The following is a 25,855-nucleotide window of genomic DNA, read 5'->3' on the forward strand; positions in this document are numbered from 1 at the left end:
TTACCTGGGGTTGTTGTGACCAAAGCGCAGGACCCAGCACTTGGTCTTGTTGAACTTCAGCCCATCAATCCAGCCTGTCCAGATCCCTCTGTAAGGCCTTCCTACCCTCAGGCAGATGAACACTTCCTCCAATCTGCAAACTTACTGAGGGTGCACTCAATTCTCTCATTCACGTCATCATTATGCTAGTTTACACATGCAAATCATCTTGTTTTCCTTCCCAGGAGCATTACTGGCTGTCTCAAAATACAGGGATGTGTTTAACACTGGGATGCAGTACATTCCTGCACACATAGTTCGTGAAGCCATGAAGTTCTCAAAATGCTGACATCTCACAGACCTGTTACCAAAGATGACCAGGGTCAACAGACTATCCAACGCAACCTTCATCTAAACCTCTCATAAAGCTCTGGATGTAATGAAACAGTATTTGGAACACCGCCTTGAAAGGAACAGCTATCCTTGCAGAACATTTACAAGCTTCCCTGTGTCTCCATTGTTTAAAATATGTTTGATATTACATATAATTCCAGGGTATGCTCAGCACTTGCAGAAATTGCAATTTCTTTTCACACAAGTGCACTGCTGTTAACTGGAAGAACAGTACTACTATTCTTTCTGGTCCTAATGCTGTGTAGCATTTTGCAGTATATACTATTCAACTCTTTAAGAAAAAAATCTTTGCAGCTTTTAGGCTACTACTCTCTGGTCCCGTGTAAGCGATTTCAAGTAATAAACACAAATTGTAGTCGATAAAAGTACCAGTAGAGAAACAAAACAGAAACAAACAAGAAATGTGTTCGTGAGTTATTTTTAAACAAGAAATGAAGCCAGCTCCAAATATATGATTGGGACACCTAAATGAGTAGATCAGTCTTGTTGCACAAAGTTAAGACATGGTTGACCGTGACTGAATGAACATGGTCTGCACCAAATTTCAAGAGCTGTGAAAAGAGAGCAGCTCTTCATCTACCATCTGAGGATCCAGCTGTCAACATCACAAGAACAATAGCCTCAACTTTCAACATGTTGTTCTGAAAATAAAAGGGTTTCTCCTCCTGATACTGACCCTGAATGCAAGAGATTTCTGAAATTGTACATCAACTATAAAGATGAACAGAAATCTGAACTTCAGCACCAGGAAATTATTTGTCTCAGCCTATGGTAGCAGTAAAAACCTCCTCCCTCAGTCTGCTTCAAGATAATCAAGTTATATCCTTAAAAACTTTCTGTAAAGAGATTAGCTATTTCACCAGTCTTGAGTGCCTACGGGCTACAGAAGACAACGGCTTTGAGTGTCAGAAAAAATTCTTCCTTTTTATTTCACAACAGGAGGTAAGAAGCATACATGGAAGAGGGCTTTCTAATCTACTTGCATCTGGCTATACTGACCATTTCCCAACAATGGCCCATTACAGGGGCAAGCAGGAGATACAGACTCTGGGCAGGGGCATCATGTATGCCTCTTGTTAAAATGCTTTTAACCACAGAAAGAGATGAAATCCAGGTACTTCTTGGGTCCAGTTTTTTTATATACACATGACATCAAGAAGCCAAGTAATTTTGTGACTACCTTGATGGTAAAATTGAAAGAGAATTCAGTCACAAATCAGGCATGATTCCAGAATGGGAGGGGTTCACTAAACACAAAATATTATACCTGAGCCTGTCTAGTATGGCCCACAGTTCACACCAGTGCCATTTACGTGCCATCGCAAAGCTTCCCAACTCACAGAAAGATCTTAAATACCCATGAAGTTCAACAAATCCAGGTACAAGTTCTTGTGGGGTAACCCCACTATCAGGACAAGCTGGGGGATGTAAGGGTGGAGCACAGCCCTGCCATAAAAGACTTGGGAGTTACTGGTGTATGGCAAGCTGGACAGAAGCCCACGAGGTGCCCTTGCAGCCCAGAAAGCCAAACATATCATAGCATCACAGAAACATAACATGGTTTGGATTGGAAAGGACATTTAAGATCATTTAGTTCCAACCCGCTGCTATAGACAGGGACACCTCCCTCTAGACCAGGTTGCTCAAAGTCTCATCCAGCCTGGCCTTGAATGTTTCCAGGGAGGGGGCATCCACAACCTCACTGGGCAACCTGTTCCAGTGTCTCACCACCCTCACAGTAAAGAATTTCTTCCTAATATCTAGTCTAAATCTACCCTCTGCTGGTTTAAAGCCACTTCCTGCTGCTACCTGTCCTTATTAAAGTATCCTGAGCTGCATCAAACATTGTGTGGTTAGCAGGTCAAGTGAGGTGATCCTGCCCCTCTTCTCTGTGCCAGTGAAACCTCACCTGGAGTTCTGCGTCCAGATGTGGAGTCCTCAGTGCAGGAGAGATGTGGACCTGTTGGAGTGTGTCCAGAGGAGGCAGCAAAAATGTAACAGCTGCCTTACGAGGACAGGATGTGAGAGCTGGGGCTGTTCAGCCTGGAGAAGAGAAGGCTCTGATGTGACCTAATAGTGGCCTTTCAGTATCTAAAGGGGGGACATAAGAAGGAAGGAGACAGACTCCAGCAGGGTCTGCTGTGACAGGATAAGGGTCATGGTTTCAAACTAAAAGAAGGGAGATTTAGATTGGATGTAAGGAAGAAATTTTGTACTGTAAGGGCAGTGAGGATCTGGAAAAAGGTTGCCCAGAGAGGTGATGGAAGCCCCCTTGTGGGAATAGGGCGAAATATTTCTTTCTGGCTCAGACTGTGACAACACTATACGGAACTGTAACGCTGTAAATTCTTTCTCTCATTGGTTAAGAGATGGATTTACAACTAACTGGCGACTGGAAACAAAACTCTAACAATCTTGTGAAGGCCTCAGAACAAAAGCTGTACTGTAACACTCTTCTGAAAGTTGCAGAACAAATACAAGTTGTGCATAAGCACAGTGGAGAACTCAGATTAGTCTTCTTGCTTAAGGTGGTCTTGGGCCCTATCCCACCTAGGACCCTCCACAACCATCACACAAAGGGAGAAAAACTGCTGGTTCAGTGTGGGCACAGCATGTAATACCAGACTCTGCCTGGCAACAGCTCCTGGTCCAACTGGAAGGGACCATCGTATGGCATAAAAGGAATTGCCAACCCCACAGCCAGTGGTGCTTGCCCCACCATATTCTCAACCACCTCAGAAGGAGTAGGAGGAAGATGGACCCTCAGGACATCACAGTATCTGTGGTGGTGACTTGCTTTTCTTTCCTTTTTTTCTCTCTTCTTTCTTCTTTTTCCTCTCTCGCTCACTCATCTTTTAATAAAGGCACACCACTGCTCAGTCAGCACTTGACTTTGTTCTAAGTCTTAACTTGGAGGGCTGTGATCAGTGTAACAAACCACAAACCGCTTTGGCTTGCAACACCTGTCCTTGGAGACATTCAAGGTCAGCCTGGATGGGGCTCTGAGCAACCTGATGTAGCTGTAGGTGTCCCTGTTCACTGCAGGGGAGTTGGACTAGATGACCTTTGAAGGTCCCTCCCAACTCAAACAATTCTGATTCTTTAAGACAATGAAGCCTTTTCCTCCTTCCCCATTCCCCAAAGCATGACATGCAATTCCAGTTACTCACCTTAGTTCCAATAAGTTCAACAGCCAGATTCAGGTAGCCTCTGATACACATGATTTGCCATATACTGTAAGATAGTCCTCCACACTCAGAGTAAACCAAATAGAGTAATTCAGCTTTCTAGTATAACCCCGTATAAACAAGCTGTAAACACTTGAAGAGAGGAGTGTTTGGGACTTAGAAGCTTTCTTGGGTTTCAGAAGTTTTTTCACATAAAGGCTTATCCAAATCTACTTTCTTGGCTCTGTATATAAATGAATGGTTACAGTAGAACAGTGGTATTGACGCCACCTCCACACACACTTGCAGAAGTTCATATTGTACAAGTGGCTTAAATGGATTGCAGTTCTAAATTCAGACCCTAAAGAGAACAAAGATTTTATGACCTTACATTAAGATCCAGTATTGGACAACCAACTTTGAAATCCAAACCATTTGTTCTCACTATCTGATCAGTGGAGAACCTCCTGTGGAAATTAAGTTACTAGCAACTTGGCCCACAGTTCTGAGCAGCACTTGATTTCTACTTTGTTTTAATAATCAAGAATGAACAATTATAGGAACATAACAGTTGAAGAACATCTTTTCTTCTTTTAGACTTGAAGCACTTCCATTGTTTTTTTGCAAGAGTGAAATGAGAGCTGCAACCAGAGTGAAGTTCTGTTTAGCGCAATTGCAGTACCTTGTGCAGGGATGCAGGGAAAGGTGTTTCAACATTAGAATTTATATCCCAAAAGAATTAGAACAGATTTCTGCCTCATTCCCAAAGAAAAGTGGAAATGAGTGACATCACAACTACCCTGCTACCCCAGAACAAAGGCCACCATGTAGTCTAAGTCTCTACTGGACACAGGACTATAAAAGAGATGATACTGCATAGAACTTTGGCAGATTTCTGTGACACATGTATACTCCTCCAGCTACATCCTGCTCCCCATACACACAAAGCTTTTAAGGACATGAGAGTTCACAGCCATTTCAGTGGCATAACTGTATTCCAAAGTGTCTGCAAGATGGAGTCTGCATTTTATGGCTCTGTTCAATGGTAGCTCAAGTCCTATTACTAGTCTGTAACAAAAGAGCTGGTAACCAAGTGGACCTTGTTATTTTACAGTCAGACATCTAGAGATAGTAAAAACTAGATACATCTTCCTCACATTTACCCAGTTTTAAATGATGTTTCCACTGCTGCCTTACCACAGGGGTGTTGCATTTAAAGCTTTCTAAACACAACAGTGTGACCAGCTTCAGCAGTACCAGGCACACATTGCTATTCCCTCCACTCTAATACAACTCACCTAAAGAATTAATTTTAAGGGCTCAGAAGAACAGATGGAATACAGACCCCAGAGAGTTAACTGTCAGCTTCCTGAATGCTGCTCAAATATGTATCTTCATCTCCAACACAACGTGTTTTTAATCAACACTACAGTCTTTGTTAAAAGCAGAATGCAGCCCTTTGTAACAAAGACCACACAGATGCTGCCTGTCAGCAAGGGGGAACAATGGCAAAATTGTGTCCACATTCAAATTTTGAAACAGTCACTGGTGGTGGGTAGTTCAAAACAATGCTGGGAGTTTCTTGCTTTGATGTGCGCTGAACCCACAGTTTATCATTCTGCAATTTTTATATTCTTTTACATTTTTGTAAACTACTCACACGAACACACCATGCTCTCCGATCATTTACTGTGCACTGCTTCTAGGAGAACCCCATCCTCCCTGTTCTGAGCTGGGACTTTGTTTCTTCCTTTGTTATTTGTTCTCTTTACTCTGTCTTCCCCTCTATGACATCTGCAGCACGAGAAGTTCAAGAAAGATGCCATTTTCACATTCCATTTGAAAATTATTTTAATACTATAAAACTCATTTGTTCACATATTTTGTACAAAAGAGGAGTTGTTTTCTCTTAATTACAGGAGAATTATTTAAACCTTGAGATTCCAGCTAAGTAGGTCCAAAATAAAGCAAGACTGGGTTATCCTGGTTCTGCAAGGCCCAAGAATGGCTCGCCCAAGGTCTCTTTCCAGTTTGGCTCTCATGATTGTGGACCACCTTGATGGAAAGTACTTCACATCATTGACTCTTCGGAGGCTTGTAATGAATTCGGCAACGCTCATTAAATACCTGAGACACCAAAAGAGAAGAGAAAAAGCAAATCAGTCTTTGTCTAGAGTCTTCAGACCTACTTCAGGTAACTGTTTCTTCCTGCAACACCCAGCTTGAGGAACCCAGCACCACGGTATCAATAAACTGCACTTACCAGCCCATCCGTCTCCATTTGCTTTCTCTCCTGGCTCTACTAAATCCAAAGTGCACAGCTCAGTGCTGGGGAACTGAACAGCACTGACAGTATTCACCCTCAGATAAGGCACCCATCATCCTTGCGGCCTGTCTGCGTCAAAGACACTGAACTTTTGGCTCATTGGTTGGTAGGTTTTTTGTTTGTTATTGTTTTAAAGAGGGAGGGAAATGATCAGTGAAAAGATCCTGACCAGCTGTGTCCTGTGAAGTTCACTGCAGCATTCCAATCTGGGCATTGGATTCTTCTCTTTCCTGAGCAAATGCATTGTACGTAGTGGCAAGAGCTAAAAAGAGGTGCAAGTGCTCTTAGAGACCATGCCCATACTTTAAGTTATTTGGCTGCAGGTGCTGCTGTTGCCAGCATTCCATGCAAAGGGCATGCTGCTTTCACCTCAGCTACCTTTGGCATGTTCTCTGGGAAAAAATTGGGACACAGAACTAGAGACTGAAGATCACTTTAATTTAGCTCGAGCTACAGAGCTCAGCAAGCAGTCTGCTTACCCTAACAAGGGCCAGTAAGTGTGACTATATCAAGTACAGCCATCTGAATCAAAAGCATAACATGTAGCCTGAAAAAGTTGTCAGTGCTGTTATCGAGGAATTTAATTATTTACTGTTTTAGCACCAAACATTGACCAGTGCACGTCCTGAAAAGTGGCACGAGCACCACCTAGCACCAAGCCAAGGCAACGGCAGTTACTAAGCCACTGGCAGCACCCATGTGAGAGCACATTTTGCCAAGGTACCCCGGTCCTTCTCTGATACAAATTGTCTTTGATCTTTAGGATGTCAAATTCTGTGAAGTCTCCCACAGGCTTCACGTGCAGTGTGAAGAGTCTTTAGTTTTGAGGAAGTTATGCATCAGATTATATAAATATCTTATTTTAAACTTATATTCCATTCCCTAGAATAGAATTAGACAATTCTGCAATTGGTCTCCTTATTCAGCATGCAGAACCAATGGCTACTTCAGTAAAAGTGAAGTTTGCAGCATGCCTTACAGCAACAATTTAAGTAACCTTCAACTTTGCTTCAAATTTAGTGTACCTTAGGAAGTAGAATACATATTGCAAACTGATTCATATTAGAGAAAACATGACAGCTCTGACATAATTTCTTTCAAACGCATGCAGAGCCTGTGCCATTACATTACCACATGCAGTAGACACCTCTGGAAGGTGTAACGATCTAAGATCAAGGAACCAATAGAAGGAAACTGTAGAAATTAAAAGCCACACAAGTTTCCCATTAGAAGCGTTTTCATACTAAGCAAATTGCACCATTTTTCTCCAAGTCATTCTATGTGCATATATGCCTTAAAGAGTACTGGAAATGCAGTCTATGCTTTCTCACATCAAACAACATTCGAAAACCATCTCAGCTTCCAACACACTATCATGCAATCTTTTAAAGCACATTAAACAGCAACTCTGAAGCCCATGGAAGATCAATATTGCAATCTTACTAACACTGCCTCCTACTTTTAGAGCATCTACCCACAGACCCCAGGGTGTTATTCAGTCCACTTAACTCCTGTAGCCTACCTATGAAGTGTTACTGTTGTTTTTCACATAGGAAAAAGCACCCAAGATACCATAAAATTAATGCTGCCTTGTAAAGTTTGATTTTGCTGTCTTTCGTGTATTAATACAAAACACTGCAATAACAAACTCACGTAGAGGTGGTACAGAAAGATTAATGTGAATGTCCTGTTTTGGAAGTCAGTTACTTGCTTGGTATCAGCCAAACAGATCTCCACCACATGCACTGCTATAAAGCAGCACCTTTCTGTATCTCACTATTGCTACAGCTACCCAGAGTAAGTATCTCAAAATAACTGTTTCCTAACATGTATTTCCTGTTTGCAGAGGTCAGGGTTAATGTAAATCCATGAGGGTACTTTTTAACCGAAAGTCTGCAACACTAAAAAAGAGCAGAGGTCCTCAGCTGCACTCCAATAACCACTGCCACGTAACAAATGGTATTAAATCCATAGCTATGACTGGATCTAATTCCATCAGTGGAGCATTTTTACATCTGAATGAGACCTCAGCTAAGCCTGCACTCAGACGGAGGTAACAGCAGAGATGGAGATAAAACTCAGGCAGACATTTCTCTTCAAGTCCTTCTCTAAACACTTGCAGCCTGAAATCTCTCTGCACCATGTGCATACCTCACCACTTATAAACTAAACATTCTCCATTCCCAGGAAAAGCCAGGCACTTCTGTCACTAACAAAAGCTTAATGTAGCTACAGAAAATCACTGGTATTAGCGCTAAGTTTTGTGCCAACTCCAGGTTTCAGAATAGAGATACTAGAGGAGAAACAGGCATTTCTCCCCACAACCAACCCCACACCCTTTTAAAATAAAACTGACAGTGCTGTTTCATGAAATGTTTGCCACCGGTGTTGTTAAAGTTATGGTATTTCTTAGTCCTATTCAAGCTGGCTCAAAATTAATTAAGCTCAAAGGCATGACTAATCAATTAAGGGCATGATAAGCTTTTTCAAACATTACAGAGACTGAGTGGGAAAACATGTAAACACTCATTCATTTAGCCTCCATCCAGCTCTATTATGGTGATGTTCTCCAAGAATACAGAAGACATGAAGTTGTATTCCATTTACCCTGATGAAACCCAGCACTAAAATCCTAAAGCTGAGATTAAGAAGAGAGAGGAGCATTTGGGGCCATCCATCCAGAAGGTGACACCAGAAAGCAACAGCAGGACTGCCCTTCACACTAGGATCACCCATCCAGGCCTGCAGAAACTGTCAGAAAGAGGTTTGACTTCTGCAGCCGCATCCTCCTCCAGCCTCTGCTTAGAAGCACGACTGGTACCAAACAGAGCCGTGACTGAAAGGCTCATCCCTCTGGCACCAGAAGAGGCCCAGCCAAGCTTTTCACACAGGCCACCACAGACAAGTTTACCAAGTCCCTAGCCACTGACTAAGGCTGAGAAGGGGATCTATATGGGGAGCATTCTACAGTCCTTCTTCTCCACTACATCATCCTCATTTCCTTCCTTCACAGTGCCTCTGAAAAGCCCTGAAATCTGACTGAAAGTTCTGAAATGACTCACCTGAAGCACTTGCCACCCCAGCACTGCCCTCACTGTTCCTAGTTAACCTGCCTCATAAAGCATTTGTCCCACAGCTCCAGGGCAGGACAGCTCAAACCCATGGCACGGAGCTACACCGCTTTCTAAAATGACTGAGTACCTTCCAGCTTCTGTCATTTACCACTTCTTCAACATTCAGCTCCGACTGCATCAATTTCAACTGTAAAAAGTAACAGACAAAGAAAGAGGTTATTGTCAAGACATTCCTTACAGCCATCAGTATTCACTACCTCTGCAACTTCTGTGACAAAAACCCAGCACCAGCTGCAAACTGCAGTTAATCATCCTGAAAGCCTGGTCCTTCCATTCAGCCAGTGCTTTGGGCAGGCTAGGGAAGTCTACAGGGAGCACCCTGAAAGCAGAAGTTACTACTGGTTACTAACCCATTCTTAAATATTGCCTGTCAAAATTTGACAGAACGAACTGATCAGCCTTAATGGCACCACAGACAAAAATTACTTCTGGTTGAATAGCACTCAGCACAAGGGATAGCAGTGCTACGGTTAGCTTTGCAGTCTTGAATTCTGGGTCTTCCACACATATTACCGGAGTCAAACAAGATACCTAGCAACAGAATTAGGGGAAAATCACAGATTCCTGATTTAGGATTAAGACCAGGAAGGTATCCCTTCTGCTTCCTTTGCCATCTATCAGTGCACTGACCAAGAAATGGTCTACAAGAACAGATCACATACGCTTATGGTCTCTGAACCAGTTACTATGATATTTGATTACAGTGGGACAAAGTAGGTTTACACAGGTTGGAAGAGCTGTGAAATACCACAATAAGCAGTTCTAGAGCACTCAAACAATCCAGGAGAAATGTAAGAATCTTTGCTTCAGCCCCATTAGTAACTCCACAGAGCATATGTGACAGCTGTGTTCAGATGACCGGTGGTATTTTGGCCCTGCCACAAGTTCCAGAAGCAAAAGAGGGGATATAAGAGCCCATTTGCCATTCATGCCTACAGTTCAGATTTTTTTGTTGGAGTTTTAGACTCCAGAATGAATCAACTTTAAATACATAGTTCCACTCAGAGAGTTGGTGAACAGGTGCAAACCAAGACAGCAGTCTCATCAGAAAAAAGAAACCCTCCAAGCAGGACATTCAGACATGTACAGTTTACTCAGGTGTTATATGAGTTTTTGCCTACTCAATAGGACATCAAACTGTTTGAAATAATAACACAGCATTAGTTGGGTGATCAGATGACCATAATTAGGCTCTCTAATATATCTGCTCAGAAGATCTTGAGCATATCAAGGAAGAATTTTCCCCGCTGGAATACATGAATAGGTTTACAATCATCTGACATCAAACCCAAGCAAAACGACTATTTCAGTCTTTTGCTTTGAGATGCAAATCCAAACAGCAATGCAATCAGCATTAATCAACAAGGCTATAAAGGTGGTTTGGGTTGGGTTGTTTTGTTGTCTCGTGTTTGTTTTTTTTCCTTCAAAAACAGATTCCAACATTAGGCACAACTAATACTCATTAAGCTATATGTTTTGGACTCCCAGAATTAATTTGGTTGGCTATTTTGAAATTTCATATAAGAGAACTAAGATAATAGCAATAATCAAATGACATTTTTATGTAAGTGGACTAAAAGAATTGGCTGCTAAACCTGCACAGCTCCAAGAATGTTTCTTAAAATCAGTAACTCAGAAGTGGTAATTTTGTATGAAGTCCCTCAGTTTGTATCACTAGCAGTATGGGAGAAGCACATGTAATAAAGAGTAAAATTGATCTGTATTGCAAGCAAATAAAAATGCATTTGAAAGGCATAATCTTAAAATAGGAAATGCACTGTCAGGAGAAATTACCTAAATTTCAGGGGAAAAAAAAAACCAACAAAACAACAACAAAAAGAACAAAAAACTGAACTCCTGGAGAAGGAAAGGAAAAAGGGAGAAGTGGGGAGAAGTGAAGAAAGTAAATTTGAGGTCACATGACCAAAGGATTTCTGAGATGTTTACAAATTATGGATTGTTTTCAATGTTTGAAATCACCTGTAGTTATTATACATTATCACTGCAACCTTCTTATTGGTTTCAGTGATAAGCTCAGAAACCAAGCGATTTAAGGAACTGACTGCAAACAAAACTTGCAGAAAATTGTAAGCTATCATACTAGTTTTCCCAAAGTATCACAGAATCATAAAATCACCAAGGTTGGAAAAGACCTCTGAGATCATCCAGTCCAACCATCCCCTATCACCAACATTTCCCCACTAAACCATGTCCCTTAGTACAACAGCTATGAGTTCCTCGAACACCTCCAGGGATGGTGACTCCACCACCTCCATGGGCAGCCCATTCCAGCGCCTGACCACTCTGTTGGAGAAATTTTTCCTGACACCCAAACTGAACCTCCCCTGGCACAACTTGAGGCCATTCCTTCTCATTCTCTCTCTTGTCATGTGGGAGAAGAGGCTGACCACCTCACCACAACCCCTTCTCAGGTAACTGTAGAGAGAGACAAGCTTTCCCGAGACTCCTCCAGACTAAGCAGTCCCAATTCCCTCAGCCTCTCCTCTTAAGACCTGTGTTCCAGACCCTTCATCAGTTTCAATGTCCTTCCCTGGACATGCTCCAGAGATTCACTGTCTTTCTCATAGTGAGGGAACCAAAACAGAACATACTACTTGAGGTGCAGCCTCACCAGAGCTGAGTACAGGGGGACAAGTAATGTGGGTGTTCATTTTAAGTTCTGTAAGTTAGACTTTAAGGGCAAAACCACTTGCCTGACACTTGGTTCTTCAAATATGAGTTCACATCAGAGCACTTCTCCAAAAGCATATGTCCAAATGTTCATTCAATGCCTGGAAACATCAAATGATGGACACTGAACTCTTGAGTTCCAGTCATCCCTCCAGGAAGTTCTTTAGTTACAAATGCATCAGCATTTCACTGCTCTGGAAAGCAATGCTCTTACAAACTTCTGATATGCCATCTAGCCCACCTCTGATGTAGTACACCCTCCATCCAGAGGCTACAAGGTTGGGGTTTGCACATTACAATCCCTTGTGCAAATCCAGAAGTCTCTCTCACACAATCTAAACTAAATACTAACAATAACAAAAAAATTGCTCAGTTGGAATTCAAAGCGTCCTGGCAGCTCCTCAAAGTGGAGAGGAACCTCAATTAATACAATGAATAAGAAAGATACTTCTCAGGCTAAGAAGGTGAAGATACTTAACAGGTGAAGAAGGATGGCTTTAAGGCAGCATAACTGTATGATACAAGAGATAAACATAAAGAACACTTCATTGTCTTCTAGCGATCACACCTTGGCACCCACAGCCACCATCCGCAGTTGCACTACTTTTCACAAGAACCCAAAAAGGCAAAAGGAACTTCCAGACATTCTGAAGAGAGTCTACAGTTACATCCTACTAGGAGGTATTTGTCAGCAAAGTTTAAAGTATATTGTGCAGAAGCACGTATGTTTTTCTAGGCATTTGGGTAATGGAATCTCAGATGTGCCATTTACAGGATAAAAGCAGTTCTGTTCTGCTTTTATGGTTCTCACAAATCCAGCCAATAAGAACAGAGGACAACACTACCTAAGTTCCACTGCCTAAGCTGGCACTGTTCAGCCTGGAGAAGAGAAGACTTCAGGGTGGCCTTCCAGCATCTAAAGGGGGGCTATAAGAAAGACGGGGACAGACTTTTTAGCAGCAACCGTTGTGGTAGGACAAGGCGGAATGATTTCAAACTAAAAGATGGCAGATTTAGATTGGATACAAGGAAAATATTTTTTACAATAAGGGTGGTGAAGCACTAGAACATGTTGCCCAGAGATGCAGTGGATGCCCTGTCCCTGGAGACACTCAAAGTCAGGGAGGACATCAACCTGACTGAGCTGTAGGTATCCCTGATTGGTTGGACTGGATGACCTTTTAAAGATCCCTTCCAACTCAAACAATTCTACTCTGTGAAGTCAAGATCCCCTTCAGATTGTCTCCACCACGGAGATCTTTCCATGTGGGAAGACAACCTCTTACTTCTAAGTGACCTCTCAAGATCTCCACCACTCACCTTTGTCTGCTCTTTCCTGAGTTGCTTTAATAATGCTACATCATCCTGTGCCTTTTCCCTCTCTTCTCTGAGAGTTTTCACTACACTGGAAGTCTGAGCAATGCAGTTTTTGATGATTCTCTCTCGGCTGGTGTGAGCTTCCATCAGCTAAGTGAGAAGAGGGAAAGTCACAAGTAGGTCAGACATCAAATTAAAAAAAACTGTGTTACAAGTTTAAGAGAGACTTTCTAGAATCAAAGTATTGCTATGCCTACAGAACTCCCTTTGTCTCTACAATCCATATGTTAGAAGCAGCACTGCTTTAGGCAGTAGCTACCAACTTGATCTGATGGCAAAAGTCAAAGATACGCATGCAGATGACATATGAACAAGTGTTTTTGAGCACCACAGAACCATGCTAGCACTCATTTTTCAAAGAAAGAAGCAAGCCACCTGGAAGTACACCCCAAAAGAACAGTACTGCAGAATAAGCCAGTCTACAATGTGACTTTAAAGCAAGGCAGCCTTTACATGCATGTGGTTTAGCTGTGGAGGCAAGTCAAGCACGCCAGCTATGAACACATTAAAGCACAATCTATCAGGTCAGCCTTTTCCTTAGAAACTGAGGTTCTCCACTTCAGTGGCCAGTGCTCATTGTAACATCTCCGAAAGTGAGCAGCAATTAAAGGAACAGACACTTACAGACTGGTAGAGCTCTTTACATGTTTGGCTGGCGTCAACTTTCCCTACAAAGGAGGCTGTAGGAATTGTAGTGTTTAATTCATGGACGATTCTGTCATCGATCGTCCTCATCACCCTGAGCAACTCCTGTATTAAACAAAAACAAATTTAAAAATAATTGTTTTACCCAAGAGAATTGTACTGCAAAAAATGCATAATTCAGTGTTTTAATAGAAATTAAGGTTTATCTTTAGAAATAGAGGAAAAACAAACAAACAAACACACAAGGAAACCAGGGTTTCTATGTGCTTGGCACAAAACAATCGGAATGAGCAGGAAAGCCAGTGGGAGACAAGTGGGCTCATCCCTACACCACAGTCTCCTCAGGATGCAGGGCAGAGCTGTTGCAGCCCCAAAGAGCTCCCCGTGGAAGAAGCAGGCCTCTCGGAGGGTTCACGGTATTAGAGAGCAGCACCGGCAGACCGCGCCGAGGCACCACACTCCGGAGCGGGCTCCCACACGTGCCGCTTCTACATGCAGCCTTACTCCATGAAGCTGTGCAGCCCGGTCACGTTTAGCGAAGAGCCCGAGCCCACGGCCTGTCCCCAGCGGGCAGGGCAGCGCTGGGGCACTCAGCCTGCTCCCGGCTGCGCGACCAGGAAGGCCGGAGCGCCCGTGTGCACCGTGAGAGCGTTACCGAAGGGCGGGAGGGCGGACGGGACGAGGAGGGAGGGGGGCGCCGAGGGCACCGCGGCCGGGCGGTCCCGCAGCGCCGCAGCCCACAGCCGCCCACAGCCCCCCGAAATCGGCCCCGCCGCCCCGCAGCGCGCTCCTCTCAGCACCGCTACCTGGAACTCAGCGAAGTCCTCGCAGTTCACCGTGCTGCTGGGCGCCGCCATACTGGAAAGGCCGAGGGCGCGGCGGCGACCAATCGGGCGGGAAAGGCGGGGCGAAGCGGGGACGGACGTGCCCTGCTGGGGGTCCGGAGCTGCCGGGCGGCGCGGTCGGAGGTCGCCGTCGAGCTGCGGGGAGGGCGGGCGGCCCCGAGAGGCGGGTCTGCGCGTCGGCGGCCACGAGCGGGCCCGGGCGTCCCGCCGCCCCCCTCCAATCGCCGGGCCGGGGCGGAGCGCTGCGGAGCGGTGACATTGAGGGGAGCAGCGCAGGGCCGGGCGGCGGGCAGCGACATGTGGGGCCGTGCCGGTGAGTGGCCGTCCCGGCGCGGGGAGCGGAGCTGCGGGATGGGCTGCGCTTCGCCGGGGCCGAGGGGGCGTCCGTCCTCCCCTCAGGCCGGGGGACGCGTAGCGCGGAGCTCGGCGCCTCCGAGGGGTCCCGGGCCCGGCGCGGCCCCGCAGCACGGGAGGGGCGGACGGACGGGGCGGCCGTGCGGGACCCTGCGAGCGCTGAGGTGCGGGGCCTCCGGGCTGACCCACAGACGGGAAAGGAGCGGGCTGCGTGCCTCGTTGTTGCTGATCCTCCGAACACCTTGAACGCCGCTTGATTCGAGAGGGCATTGATCCCTTTTTCTTTCCCCGGAGAGAGGAAATTTTCCTTCACAGAGAAGTAAAAAGAATGCAATTTATTTTAAGCGCCCTTTCATTTTCCAGTTTTCTGTTTTGTTTTTTGGTTTTGTTTTTTTTTTCCCCCTCAGAAATGTTTTGTTAACGAACAAATTATGACTTTCTCGAGAGCACGTTTTCATACGCAAGGTATTCTGTCCAGTGCACCACAAAGCGCCTGTGCCAGGTCCCAGCTGTGTCACTGTGGGAATGGCAAGATGAATAAAGCGCTGGTGCACGGCGCTTGGAGGAGTGCTGCCCAGAGCGTATCGCCTGTGTCCAAGTAGATAAGTTCCTTGGAGCGGTGTTATGTCTTCTGCTGTAGAAACCGCTCGTAGGCTGTAATCGGTCATTCTTCTTGTTCTATATGTGCTTAATAGACAAACTCAAGTGATGTATTTTAGAATTTGTAAAATTGACCTTAATTTCTTTATTAGATTCTGGTGGTTTATAGAGTCATCTTTAATTTCCTTATTAGATTTCATGGATTGTTATATCTGTGGTTTCTTTCATAGCATTAGATTTGTACCTACTGTTTTTATTTCTTGTTTTCTCTCGGGGCCCCGGGGAGGAACAACCTCCTACCTAAAAGTCAGCCTTCTCACTGCTTAACATTCTGAGCTAGACCTAGCCCCTATGTTTCCTCTGCTTTCTCTTCCAGATAAGGCTGTTAAGCTGCTGGAAAGAAACATTCCCTCCTTTCTGAGGATGAGTCGGGGAGTGGGGCCAAAGGTGAGCAGGAGGCTCTGCAGCAAACCACAGGAGGAAAGTTCAGTTCAGCCAAGAGGTAAGTTTGTGACTATGATATGTTTCTTGCTGTCAAATATTTAGATACCAAGGCTGCAGTCATCTGAACAAGAGCCCCTGCTTTTGCGAGGGTTAACTCTTAATCTTTAGACTGAAAAACTGAGCATTGCAATTGGCAGCAAGATCTTGTGTTTCTTTTTTAACAAAGCCAAGAGGCAAATTTTCTTCTTGTGACAAGAACATAGCTTCCACTTTGTAGTAGATCATTAATGTCGTATTTGGTGTATGGCCTTACACTCTGATGCTCTTCAGCTGGAGCTGGCTGTTCAGCCCCAATACAAACAGGGTTTAGGAATGCTGTACCAGCTAAATACTTCAGCAGTTTTTCATAGTAGAACCAGCTCCAGCTGCTCAGAGACCTGAACATGCCCTGCAGGAGAGAATCTGAGTTATTGGCTCAATTCGTATTTAAGGATGGAGTGGGTCAGGGAAACATGAGGTCATGAAACACTGTAGATGGGACAGTTATGATACTCTAATCAGACGCTTGTGTTACTGGTTCCCTTCTTGGCCTATTGATGCTAGATCAAAGCAGTGTACAGATGTGAAGCATTTTGCATAAATCTGTTTAAAATTTAAAACAACACCAACACCAAAACTCATCTGTACTGGGTAAGATCAGGAATCTCTTTAACAGCATCATGTCTCCAGTAGTGGCCAATAAAGGATGATCCGTACATTTTTTGTAGGGACTAAAAGGAATGGTGATGGATAGCAAGGATCTGAGGGGGAGTATAATAGAAAGTGGCACTGTCCTTACACTGCTGTCCCAGAGCCAGCGTCTTCGTGTTTAATGGTCCTTGCTGGATTTTTGTTTTGTAAATTTTTGGAGTATCTTGAGGCTGGAACTATTTTTAGCACCCGCATCCTCTGGGAAGGGGTTCCTCAGCTGAACAGCGCTGTGAGAAAATATCTACTCCTTGTATTTGTTTTTGTATCTGTCATATGCTGTTCTTCCTCTGTTCTTAATTCAGTACTCTTTCCAAAGCAGGGCCATTGTGGCCCATGTTCGCAGCATCACTTACAGTTCTGCTGCCCTCTGTTGTGCTGGAGGGGTATTCAGTTGGTGCTTTTCCAGGCTGATGGGTTTTGGTGTAATATAGTGTTTGTTCTATGGCAGCCACTCCACACCTGTGATCATCCTTAGGAATTTTCACTGTTTCTGAGGCAAAGGCTCAATGTTTCACACACTTTTCAGAATGCTGGAGTTGTGTTTTTGTACAGTGACGTGGTAACACTTTTGTGTTGCTCAGTGTTCCTTTCCTTATCGCTGCTAATAATACTGTTTGCCTTTCTGTTGTTGAACTTTTCCCCAAACTTCTTTGAAATCCCAAGGACTGCTCCTCAGCAATAAAGGTTAGGTTAGAGTTTATCTTTTGTATGCAAGCTGAAAGTGCTTCTTATTTATATATATGGAATTCCACTGGCCCTGCCATTGACTCAGGACTCTGAAAGCCTGCAGCTCTTCTCTCATAGCCATCTTCTGTATGGTTCGTAATAACTGAGTGTTGTCAGCAAACTGTGTATCCACACCACTTCCTAGGTCATTAATGAATCCGCTAATTCATTTATGAATCCGTACCTCCATGCAGAATCCATCCCATTATTTGTTTGTTTGTTTTGTAGGCTAGATTGTAATGTTATGTAAGGAAACCTTTTGCTACTTTATTTTGAGCATTTTGTATACGGAGGTTGAAAGCCTGAGATGAAAATTAAAGATCTGGTCTTTGCTTATGATCACCTGGTTGTTTATACCTACAGGTAAGATCTCTCTAACTCCCCAGAAAACTTAAAATTCTTTTACGCTATGGACAGGATACTGGCTTTTCTATAGCAGTTCCACTTCTTTTCTTTAAACTAATTTAAATGTAGTAGGAAGATTATGATATCACAGTTTAGGAAGCTTAGATGCTGGAACAGGTTCTGCAAATTTAGAGCTGCAAAAGAGAGGCCGCGAACAAGGTTTGGCTTTCCCAACTAACTTGCCATCAGTTTAATCCACATTCAGAGGTTTATTAATCTGACCACGTGATTACCTTTTTGTTTTGTAACCAACTCCCACAATCATACAAAAAATTCTGCATTACTCAATCTAATTGGTTAGGGATTCAGCTTTTCTGACTGTCTTTTTTGGTTGGTTGGTTGTTTTTATTGTAGGTCGGCCTGTTTTGCGGGTGCCTGGACACAAGCCTACAGACTGGGAGAAGAAATGTTTGCTGTGGGCAGGCCATTTCAAGAAGCCAGAGGATATACCAGAGGTCGTCTCGTAAGTGCCAGTTTCAAAGCTGAGAAAGAGACATTGCCTGCACAGGCATAAGTTATCTGAATGCAATTCCAAAATACCTTTTCTGAAGGAGAATGGATTTCCACAGCTGAAAATTTGTATGCCGCTGTGATTGTATCATCCTGTAGATGAGATTGTGACCTGGAGAATTCTGGATTGCTGAGATGATTTAGATGTAAATCATTTATTTTCATTTTTTCCTGAAGGGATGACCAGTGTCTATCAGTTGTTTCATTAGAAAAACATCACATATCAATTAATTTTTATTCATCCAACCAAAAAAGATCTTTGCAAATATTAGCATGAGTTTTTTCTAGTGTTTTCCTTTACATGTCAAAGCCTCCTATTGCATGAAACTTTCATGATAGAGCCATAAAGTAATTGAAAGTCACGTAAAATATTTATTAATGAATGTCTCGAGGGCAGAGGCCAAGTTTCTTTACTCTTGGGTTTTAAACAAATAGCATAAGGGTTGCCTAGTGAAAATGCAGTAAGTTTTCCCCATTGCCACTGGAATCCAAATGTTACTGCTTTGCTCCCTGTGATATAGAAGATAAAACTGGATGTTTTAGTGTACCTATCTAAAATGAAGATCGAATTTTAAAAAAAGCAAATTAAAAAATGCAATTATTAGTTTAAAAAAGCATTCCCAGTGGCACTTACAAGGGAATTCTTGGTTTTGTTGAGGGAAATAGTTCAGCCAAAGTTGAGAAGGGGATCAAGAACTAAAAAACTACAAAAGCTTATTTGCCTTTTCTAATCTGAGTAAGATTGAGCTGTAAGGGCATGTGATTATAATCATATCTTGCAAGATATGGTTGTGAGAAGTAACTAATTTGTTAAACAAAATAAACACTAAGCTTCTGAATTGCTTTTAAAATGAAAGTTGTGTTCAGATGACTGCCTTTTCCTCTTGCATAGTCTAAGACACCCAAGATACTTCAAAAACTAACTGGTAAATAGTTAAAAACCTGCACATTTCATCTTAAATGCATCCTGAACGCAAGTTGTTCATCATAAATTATTTGTAAGAACGAATAACCCGGAAGCTAAATTATCAGCTTCATGCTAGATCAGTGTGTTCTCTATGATCAGAATTTTTTTTCAGATCAGTACTCTGAAACGGTGATCAAACCACTCTTACTCTCCTCTTCAAAGGAAAGACAAAAAGCCTTTCAGTTCTTATGTCCTATGTGACTTACCATGTCAAACCATCATGAATCCTTTCCTTCCAAGTATAAGGATTAAAACACGATACAGGATTCCACATTCACACGTTTGTGTAAAAGTGTTAGCATCTCAGTCCTGTTAATTCCATTACCTATGTTAGACTTAGCATATAATTATTTTGTGCCATGATGCTGATGCGTTTCAATTCATCTATAATTTTACAGTATGCCAGATTTAATCAGTGAGCATACTAGACTTCCTTATGAAGGGAGTCATCCACTCTAAATTCTGCAAGAAGAGTTAAATATATAGGAGTAGGTCAGTGGTTAGTGTGGAAAGCACATCTGGAAGTGTTACACTTCATTGGCCCTTCTCATATTGATACTCCTAATAAAACTTTCCATTTACTGTAATTGAGATTTAATTTGGTACGACTATCTTCACAACATTTGGAAAACTTTAATAGCTATTCCTGTTGTGGAAGATTTCTGTTAGAAAAGATGACATTAAACAGGTCGACAGATTTCCCAAAGGAGTAGTACAGCTACTGGCACGTCTGGATAAGCCTGCTGAGGTATGGAAAAGATCTAAAGGGGTTTTTCATCATCAGCTTTGGACAGCTTACAGTCCTCCGTGCCTCCTTCGTTTCTCAGGAAAACAGATTACCTGAATGAGGTCTGTTTCTTCTAGCAGGAGGGAAGTTGTAACCACTCGTATTCTACCAAGTCCTGTTCAGAATTTCCAGGAGTGTTCTTTTCAGCAGCCAGTGTGAAATTTATAAATAGCTGTAGTAGAGGAAGCCTTCTTTGGAAAATATAAGGTACCATAAACGAAACCATTTTGAATCGTAGGCAAAAAGAATTGGTAAGCTGCGATACTACGTTGCTCTGCTCAAGAAACTCAAACAGTTAATATTTCATTCCTTCTGACAAGTGTTTGTTTTTTTTAACCAGGCTTCCGCTATTGAGGGAACACACATTTTACAGTTCTGGAACACACTGCAGTTCTAACATGGATAGGGTACTCACTGTATTCACAAACTCTAGAAAGCAGTGTCATCAAACTAATATTAGTAAAAATATCTTTCTCTCTTTCCTGTCTTCCCTGCAGTGAACTGACACACTGAGATACTGCAGTGCAGTCAGGTGGTCTAGAAAGGCAACATTCTCTAACAGTTGAATAACTGAAAATTAAAAATGTTTTGTGTGCTTCCAGCTTTGAGAGGATCTCCTTTCTTACTATGATTTGCAACTATCCCAAGGTAGCTCTAGACATCACACTTGCCCATTCTTGTAAAACTCTGGGTTTGTTTCTTTGTTGGTGGTGTTTTTTTTTTGTGAAAAGAACAAAGTACTGCTAGTGTAATGCACAGACAGCATGCCAGGAGAAATCACACAACTAGCCACTGCTTTATTCGGGTCTCCAGTAACGAGTCTGTTATTTTATTACTTCTTGAGGATTGACACAATCCGAGCAGCACAAACCACACTGCGGGTGAAGTTCAGCTACGTAATGATTGCCTTGACAATAGTGGGATGCATAGTGATGGTGATCAGAGGGAAGCAGGTAAGCATAAATTTTTGGCTGGTGAGTGCAAATGCATCTTAACATAAATTCCTCAGTTCCTCCTCTGGATTCTTAGAACTGTTTGTCCTTCCAGTTCCCCAGAAGGTAATGCTCACTGATTAATTCCCAGGTCAGAAAAGAAAAGAGTGACATCGCTGTCAGACTGTATATACAAAAACGATCTTTTTCTCCCCCTGCCTTCCCACCCCAGCACAATACTTAATCTTACCTTACACTGTTTTAACTCCTCAGTTTTGCTGACAGGCTGCAAGAGTTTGAAAGGAAAAACAGTCTTCTGTTCTGTTAATCTGGTAGACAGGTGAATGTTCATTGGGCCAAAAGGATCCATACAGTTAATAATTGTGTGGCGAACCTATTACAAATCACAGTACTTCTCTATGCACTGCAACAGCTAACAGGAGTGTTTCTTCAGCCAGACTGAGAATTCTCAAGTCTTTAAACAGTGGGGAGGTATGGCAAGCACTAATTCTGTGCTCTTTAATTGTGTTAGAAAGTCTCCCTTTACTCTTAATAGGGCAATTTTTTTTCAATTATTGTTTAATTGAAAAAGCTGTAGATTTAATAGAAAAGCCCCCAAGTACTGCAGACACCAAGCAACCATCCTCTCTCTACTCGTAGGCTGCCTTTCCCTAAAGCCATTCTTATAATTACAATGTTTCAACTCTTCTTTCTGTTAACAACATTTCTAGGTAACCTTTAAAACTGAGTCTCAATGCCAGCACTGTAAATTATTGAAGTGTGGTAACGCTTTTACTTGTCTGCATTCACTTCTCAAAATATAAAAGGATGCATCACTGAAATGAATCAGTGGAAAGGCTTCTCCTTGGTGTTAGCAGAGGAAATTAAGGACTAAGAATTCCCAGAAGTTATTCCTCTTAGGTTTGCAGAGTTTGAACACAAACACTGGAAAAGAGGACAACTGCTTTGGGACCTTAGTTTTCACAGCAGCTGTAATCTGTTATATTTAATGTTTTGCTTCTAGTACCTCTGACTTCTGAAGACCAGAGATTAGTATTAAATACTGACCATAAGCACAGAATACATCTGCTAGTGCTATTAACAGAAGGGCTTAACTTATTCCCAGGGAAATAATGCGTTTAAACTAAAATTATCTGGATGTTGAATTTTAACCCTCTCTTTTCCAGTTATTGCCTTGGCAAGGATAAGCCAGATATCCTGTAAGCAAGTCATCTCTGTGGTCCTATAAGTGACACTTTCTACTCATGCTTTGTCATTATTTTGTAGGCTGTTAAAAGGCATGAATCTCTTACAAGCATTAACTTGGAGAAGAAAGCTCAGTGGAAGGAAGAAGCTACTCAGAGTACGTCTGCTAAACCTTAGAGGAGAAAAGGAAGAAACCAGGAATGGGGCAAGAAAAGCTGATGTCCTTTTCAGCTCCTTTTCAGAGAGTTGCATCTTTTTTGTGTTCAGCACTCGTGTTCGAAAATGAATGCATTATCCTGTAATCATTAAAAACAAACATCTGTTTGCTTCCTGATACCTTTCCTCCAAACACTTTTTCAATTCACGTAATTTTATTTCATTCATTAACTGTATTATAACTCATTACTTCAGTCATCCACTATTGTTGACTACTCCAGCTCCCTTTAGAAAAGCTATTATATGTATTCTGTATTTGCAGGCTCCCTAAAACGTTCTGCATGAGAGAACAATTATTAGGCAAGTCCTTGACTTGAGAGTAATTGTATGAACTACATTAACATTGTCAAAATGATCAAAAGTTATTGGAAAGCTTGCTTACTTATTCTAGGTCCAATATATTCTTGCCTTCTTTTGCTAAAAAGAGAGGGAATGCTAGCGAAATAGCATTCCACAGAAACACTGTGTTGTAAATAAGAACTATGGTTTTTGATATTTTCTTCCTGTTTGTTTTTTTACACTGGAGTTGGCAGTGAGGTAAGAGGAAATTAAAATTAAGATAAGTATTTTAAAGAATACTGAGCATCAGCTTCAGCCTGCGCTATCCACTTGTCTACTTAGAGGAATATGAGAAAGTCAGTCAGGCATTTCTGCTCTCTGCTGCCAAGCTCTTTTTCAAAATTTATTTGGATTTATTCACATATTTTCCCTTTAAATTGCCAGCTTTCATGATGCTAGCCTCAATTTTCAGAAGCAGATCCCTTCCTAATAGCCCTGTTTCTGGCATCATCTCAGAAGAGTTACATACTGTTCGTGCTAAAGAGCATTCAGCATTTGGAGACCAGTATTTTTTCCTCCTTTCAGATCAGCAGATTGGGACCATCATGGCTGTCCAAATGTATTTTCCCAGGACTGCCTGTTAACTGCCCTCCAGGGACTCCAGAAACAGAAGAGACACGTGTTTGACAGATGTAGTTTGTGAATATTTGCTAGCACGGGGCAGATTACTTTTCCTGAAACTTTTCTTCCTTGCGCTATAAAAATCAGCAACATTGTTGAAGAAATTAAAAGTCCTTCAAAAATGCAAAGAAGGATTGAGATTTCTGGTGCAGTACTCTACTGTTTTGTCCTGTTCTTGACAGTGAACAAGTGTCGCAGTCCATCTCTCTATGAATTGCATTTCTGGTTACCCCTCCTACTGCTGAGATGAAACCAATCAAATACAACATGCATTCATTCCACAAAAGTTACAACCAACAAGTGATGCCACGACTCATTATCAGATTCTAAGACAATCATTGCAGGAATGCTGTCATGCAAGCAGAGCAAGCTCTCACAATATTATCCATTCAGTTAATACCTAGTGGAAGTCATGCTTAATTCACTGCAGTTACGTGAATAGATCTTTCATGACAGCTTTGGTTCTTTGTCACGCTATTAAGCATACAGGTGCCTGTGCTTACACTAAATAAAACCAAAGAGGAGAACATCAGCTTCACAGCAACCTGAAATAATGCCTGGAGAGAAACTTGTTATTTGATTTATGCCTGGTGACAGAACCTAGAACTATGCATCTCTCAAAAGTGTTCCACTTTCAATAAGCACCTCTGAATGTACTCTTTAACTAGCAGGTATCTCATCTATTTTTGTATATAAATCTTAGCAACACAGCAGAGCAGCAACATTGATCAGTTTTTCCATTTCAGACAGTACCTATTAACCTTTATGCCCTCTTTTATTCAAAAATTGAACTCTGGTCCAGTAGTCTGACAGAAGCTCCATGCAGTAGCAGTCATATATCCTTATGAGTTTGGTATCCCCACAGTTTCTGCATCTACAAGAAAACTTGCACATTGCTGTGCACATTTGTGTTTTCTTTCAGCTTCCATGTAGGCTCAAAAAGCCTGAGCATGAGCTTTATGCCATCCTCCAACTCACCCCCAAACAATGCAGGTTTTGGGTTTGTGGTTTCTTTTGCAAACAGTTTGGTACCATAAAAATAACATTAATCTTTATGAGAGGAAAAAAGAAAGAAAGAATCACTTTCAGAGTATGGCAGCTTCTGTGAAAGCATTTCTGAACACAAACAAATGTTTAAGAAATATATGTACATATTGCACACTTCTGCCTAAGTAGCTAGTCTAACTAACTGGAGAATACCCTGCACCACCCGATTAGGTCATAGCTTTAGCCTATGCTGTTATAACACCTCCCGATGAAAAAGAACATAACAACTTAGAACAACATTTCATTTTTTTCCTCCCCTTTGGCTTAGTCTGAAACACCATTTACTTCTATTCCAAAAAGTAAAATTACTAATGCTACACCATGCACCTTTTAACTGTACCTGTTCCAGATAGGTCTCAATGCAGTGCTCGATCTGCCAACTTGAATGCTGCCTCAGAAGACCATGCAGGAGCCCTAAAAACATTGTTGTAGTAGTACACAAAGAGATCTTGTTTATCTTCCTACTAAGACTCAGGCATCTGAAGATCTTAATGTTTGCTAGCTAAAATTGGCATAGGAAAGTACTGATCATATGTTGTAACAATTCCAGACGGAAAGAAACTATACCGGAAGACACGGGGCTTAAAGCTTTTCAGAGATGCAAGTTGCCCAAAGGTACACCAGTGGTCCTAGAAATCCTCAGGGAAGCACAGGGATGCATAACCATGAGCATCATCACTTTCAGAACTGGATGGGAGGGTTGGTTCTTCAACAGTCTCAATGCTAATTGTTGTAGAAATGTGGGGTCAAGAACACACCTGTTTTCCTGAGTCAGTGCCTTCCTCCTTTCCCTCAAGAGACAGGACTTCAACCACCAGTATTTGGATAGCATCAAAGAACAGACACAGAAGTAAAATAACAAGCTAGTCTCTAGGCAGTAGTTGCCTCAAATAATTGTTTTGCCTGTGGTGTATTCCCAGAAACCCCAGGCAGTGGCTGTGCTTTAGTTACTGGAGTTTCAGCAACTTTCTGCCCTACCATCTCGTATATCCTAAATGCAAGAGAGCAACCTTGCCTGCCGCGTTCCACTGGGAACTTTACCAACAGAATGAATTGTAGTTCGTTGCTGTTTGCTGCGTAACATGAAAGGAACTCCAAACCTTTTTAACAGTTGTTGCTCCTAGTTTTTAGCATCCTTCTTTTAAGTGCTTAAAGCAACACTGAGAATGTTCCTGTAAAAAAAAAGTTTCAACAAAGCTGAAAATGAAGTTGTCGTATTTCCCCCATTTCTAATCAAAGGTCTCTTTTTATACCTATGAGAATTATGTTAGCCACACAGAATCATGCCAGGCAATCAACAGTCAAGTGGTAACGTAAGAGGATCCTCACATTTTTTTCAGAAGCACTTATCCGCCAAAACAGAGTCCTTTACA

General features: G+C 42.3%; 2 protein-coding genes across 5 annotated transcripts; one reads left to right on the forward strand and one right to left on the reverse strand.

Annotated features, from left to right (window-relative positions):
• Positions 1–5,393: 5,393 nt before the first annotated feature.
• On the reverse strand, positions 5,394–14,608 carry CCDC58 (coiled-coil domain containing 58). 4 transcript variants are annotated; one of them, NR_102734.2, is made up of 6 exons: positions 14,540–14,608; positions 13,713–13,838; positions 13,032–13,178; positions 11,735–11,812; positions 9,088–9,147; positions 5,394–5,687 (listed from the first exon to the last, which is right to left on the reverse strand). NR_102734.2 is itself a non-coding variant. In NM_001278033.2 (5 exons), the coding sequence occupies exons 1-5, from the start codon at positions 14,588–14,590 to the stop codon at positions 5,637–5,639; spliced, it is 435 nt and encodes a 144-aa protein (NP_001264962.1). In that variant the 5' UTR covers positions 14,591–14,608; the 3' UTR covers positions 5,394–5,636. The 4 variants fall into 4 exon arrangements, 3 of the variants coding, with proteins under 3 accessions (NP_001264962.1, NP_001264961.1, NP_001264966.1); NM_001278033.2 differs by lacking the exon at positions 11,735–11,812; NM_001278032.2 differs by lacking the exon at positions 11,735–11,812 and having other exon boundaries at positions 14,537–14,608.
• Positions 14,609–14,819: 211 nt separating this feature from the next.
• FAM162A (family with sequence similarity 162 member A) lies at positions 14,820–22,593 on the forward strand. Its single transcript, XM_046944449.1, has 5 exons — positions 14,820–14,891; positions 15,909–16,034; positions 18,212–18,320; positions 20,966–21,074; positions 22,341–22,593. Exons 1-5 carry the CDS (start codon positions 14,876–14,878, stop codon positions 22,434–22,436), a joined length of 456 nt encoding a protein of 151 aa, XP_046800405.1. The 5' UTR covers positions 14,820–14,875; the 3' UTR covers positions 22,437–22,593.
• The last annotated feature ends 3,262 nt before the right edge of the window (positions 22,594–25,855 follow it).

The sequence above is a fragment of the Gallus gallus genome, chromosome 1 (genome assembly GCF_016699485.2).
Source record: "Gallus gallus isolate bGalGal1 chromosome 1, bGalGal1.mat.broiler.GRCg7b, whole genome shotgun sequence".
Lineage (NCBI taxonomy): Eukaryota > Metazoa > Chordata > Aves > Galliformes > Phasianidae > Gallus > Gallus gallus.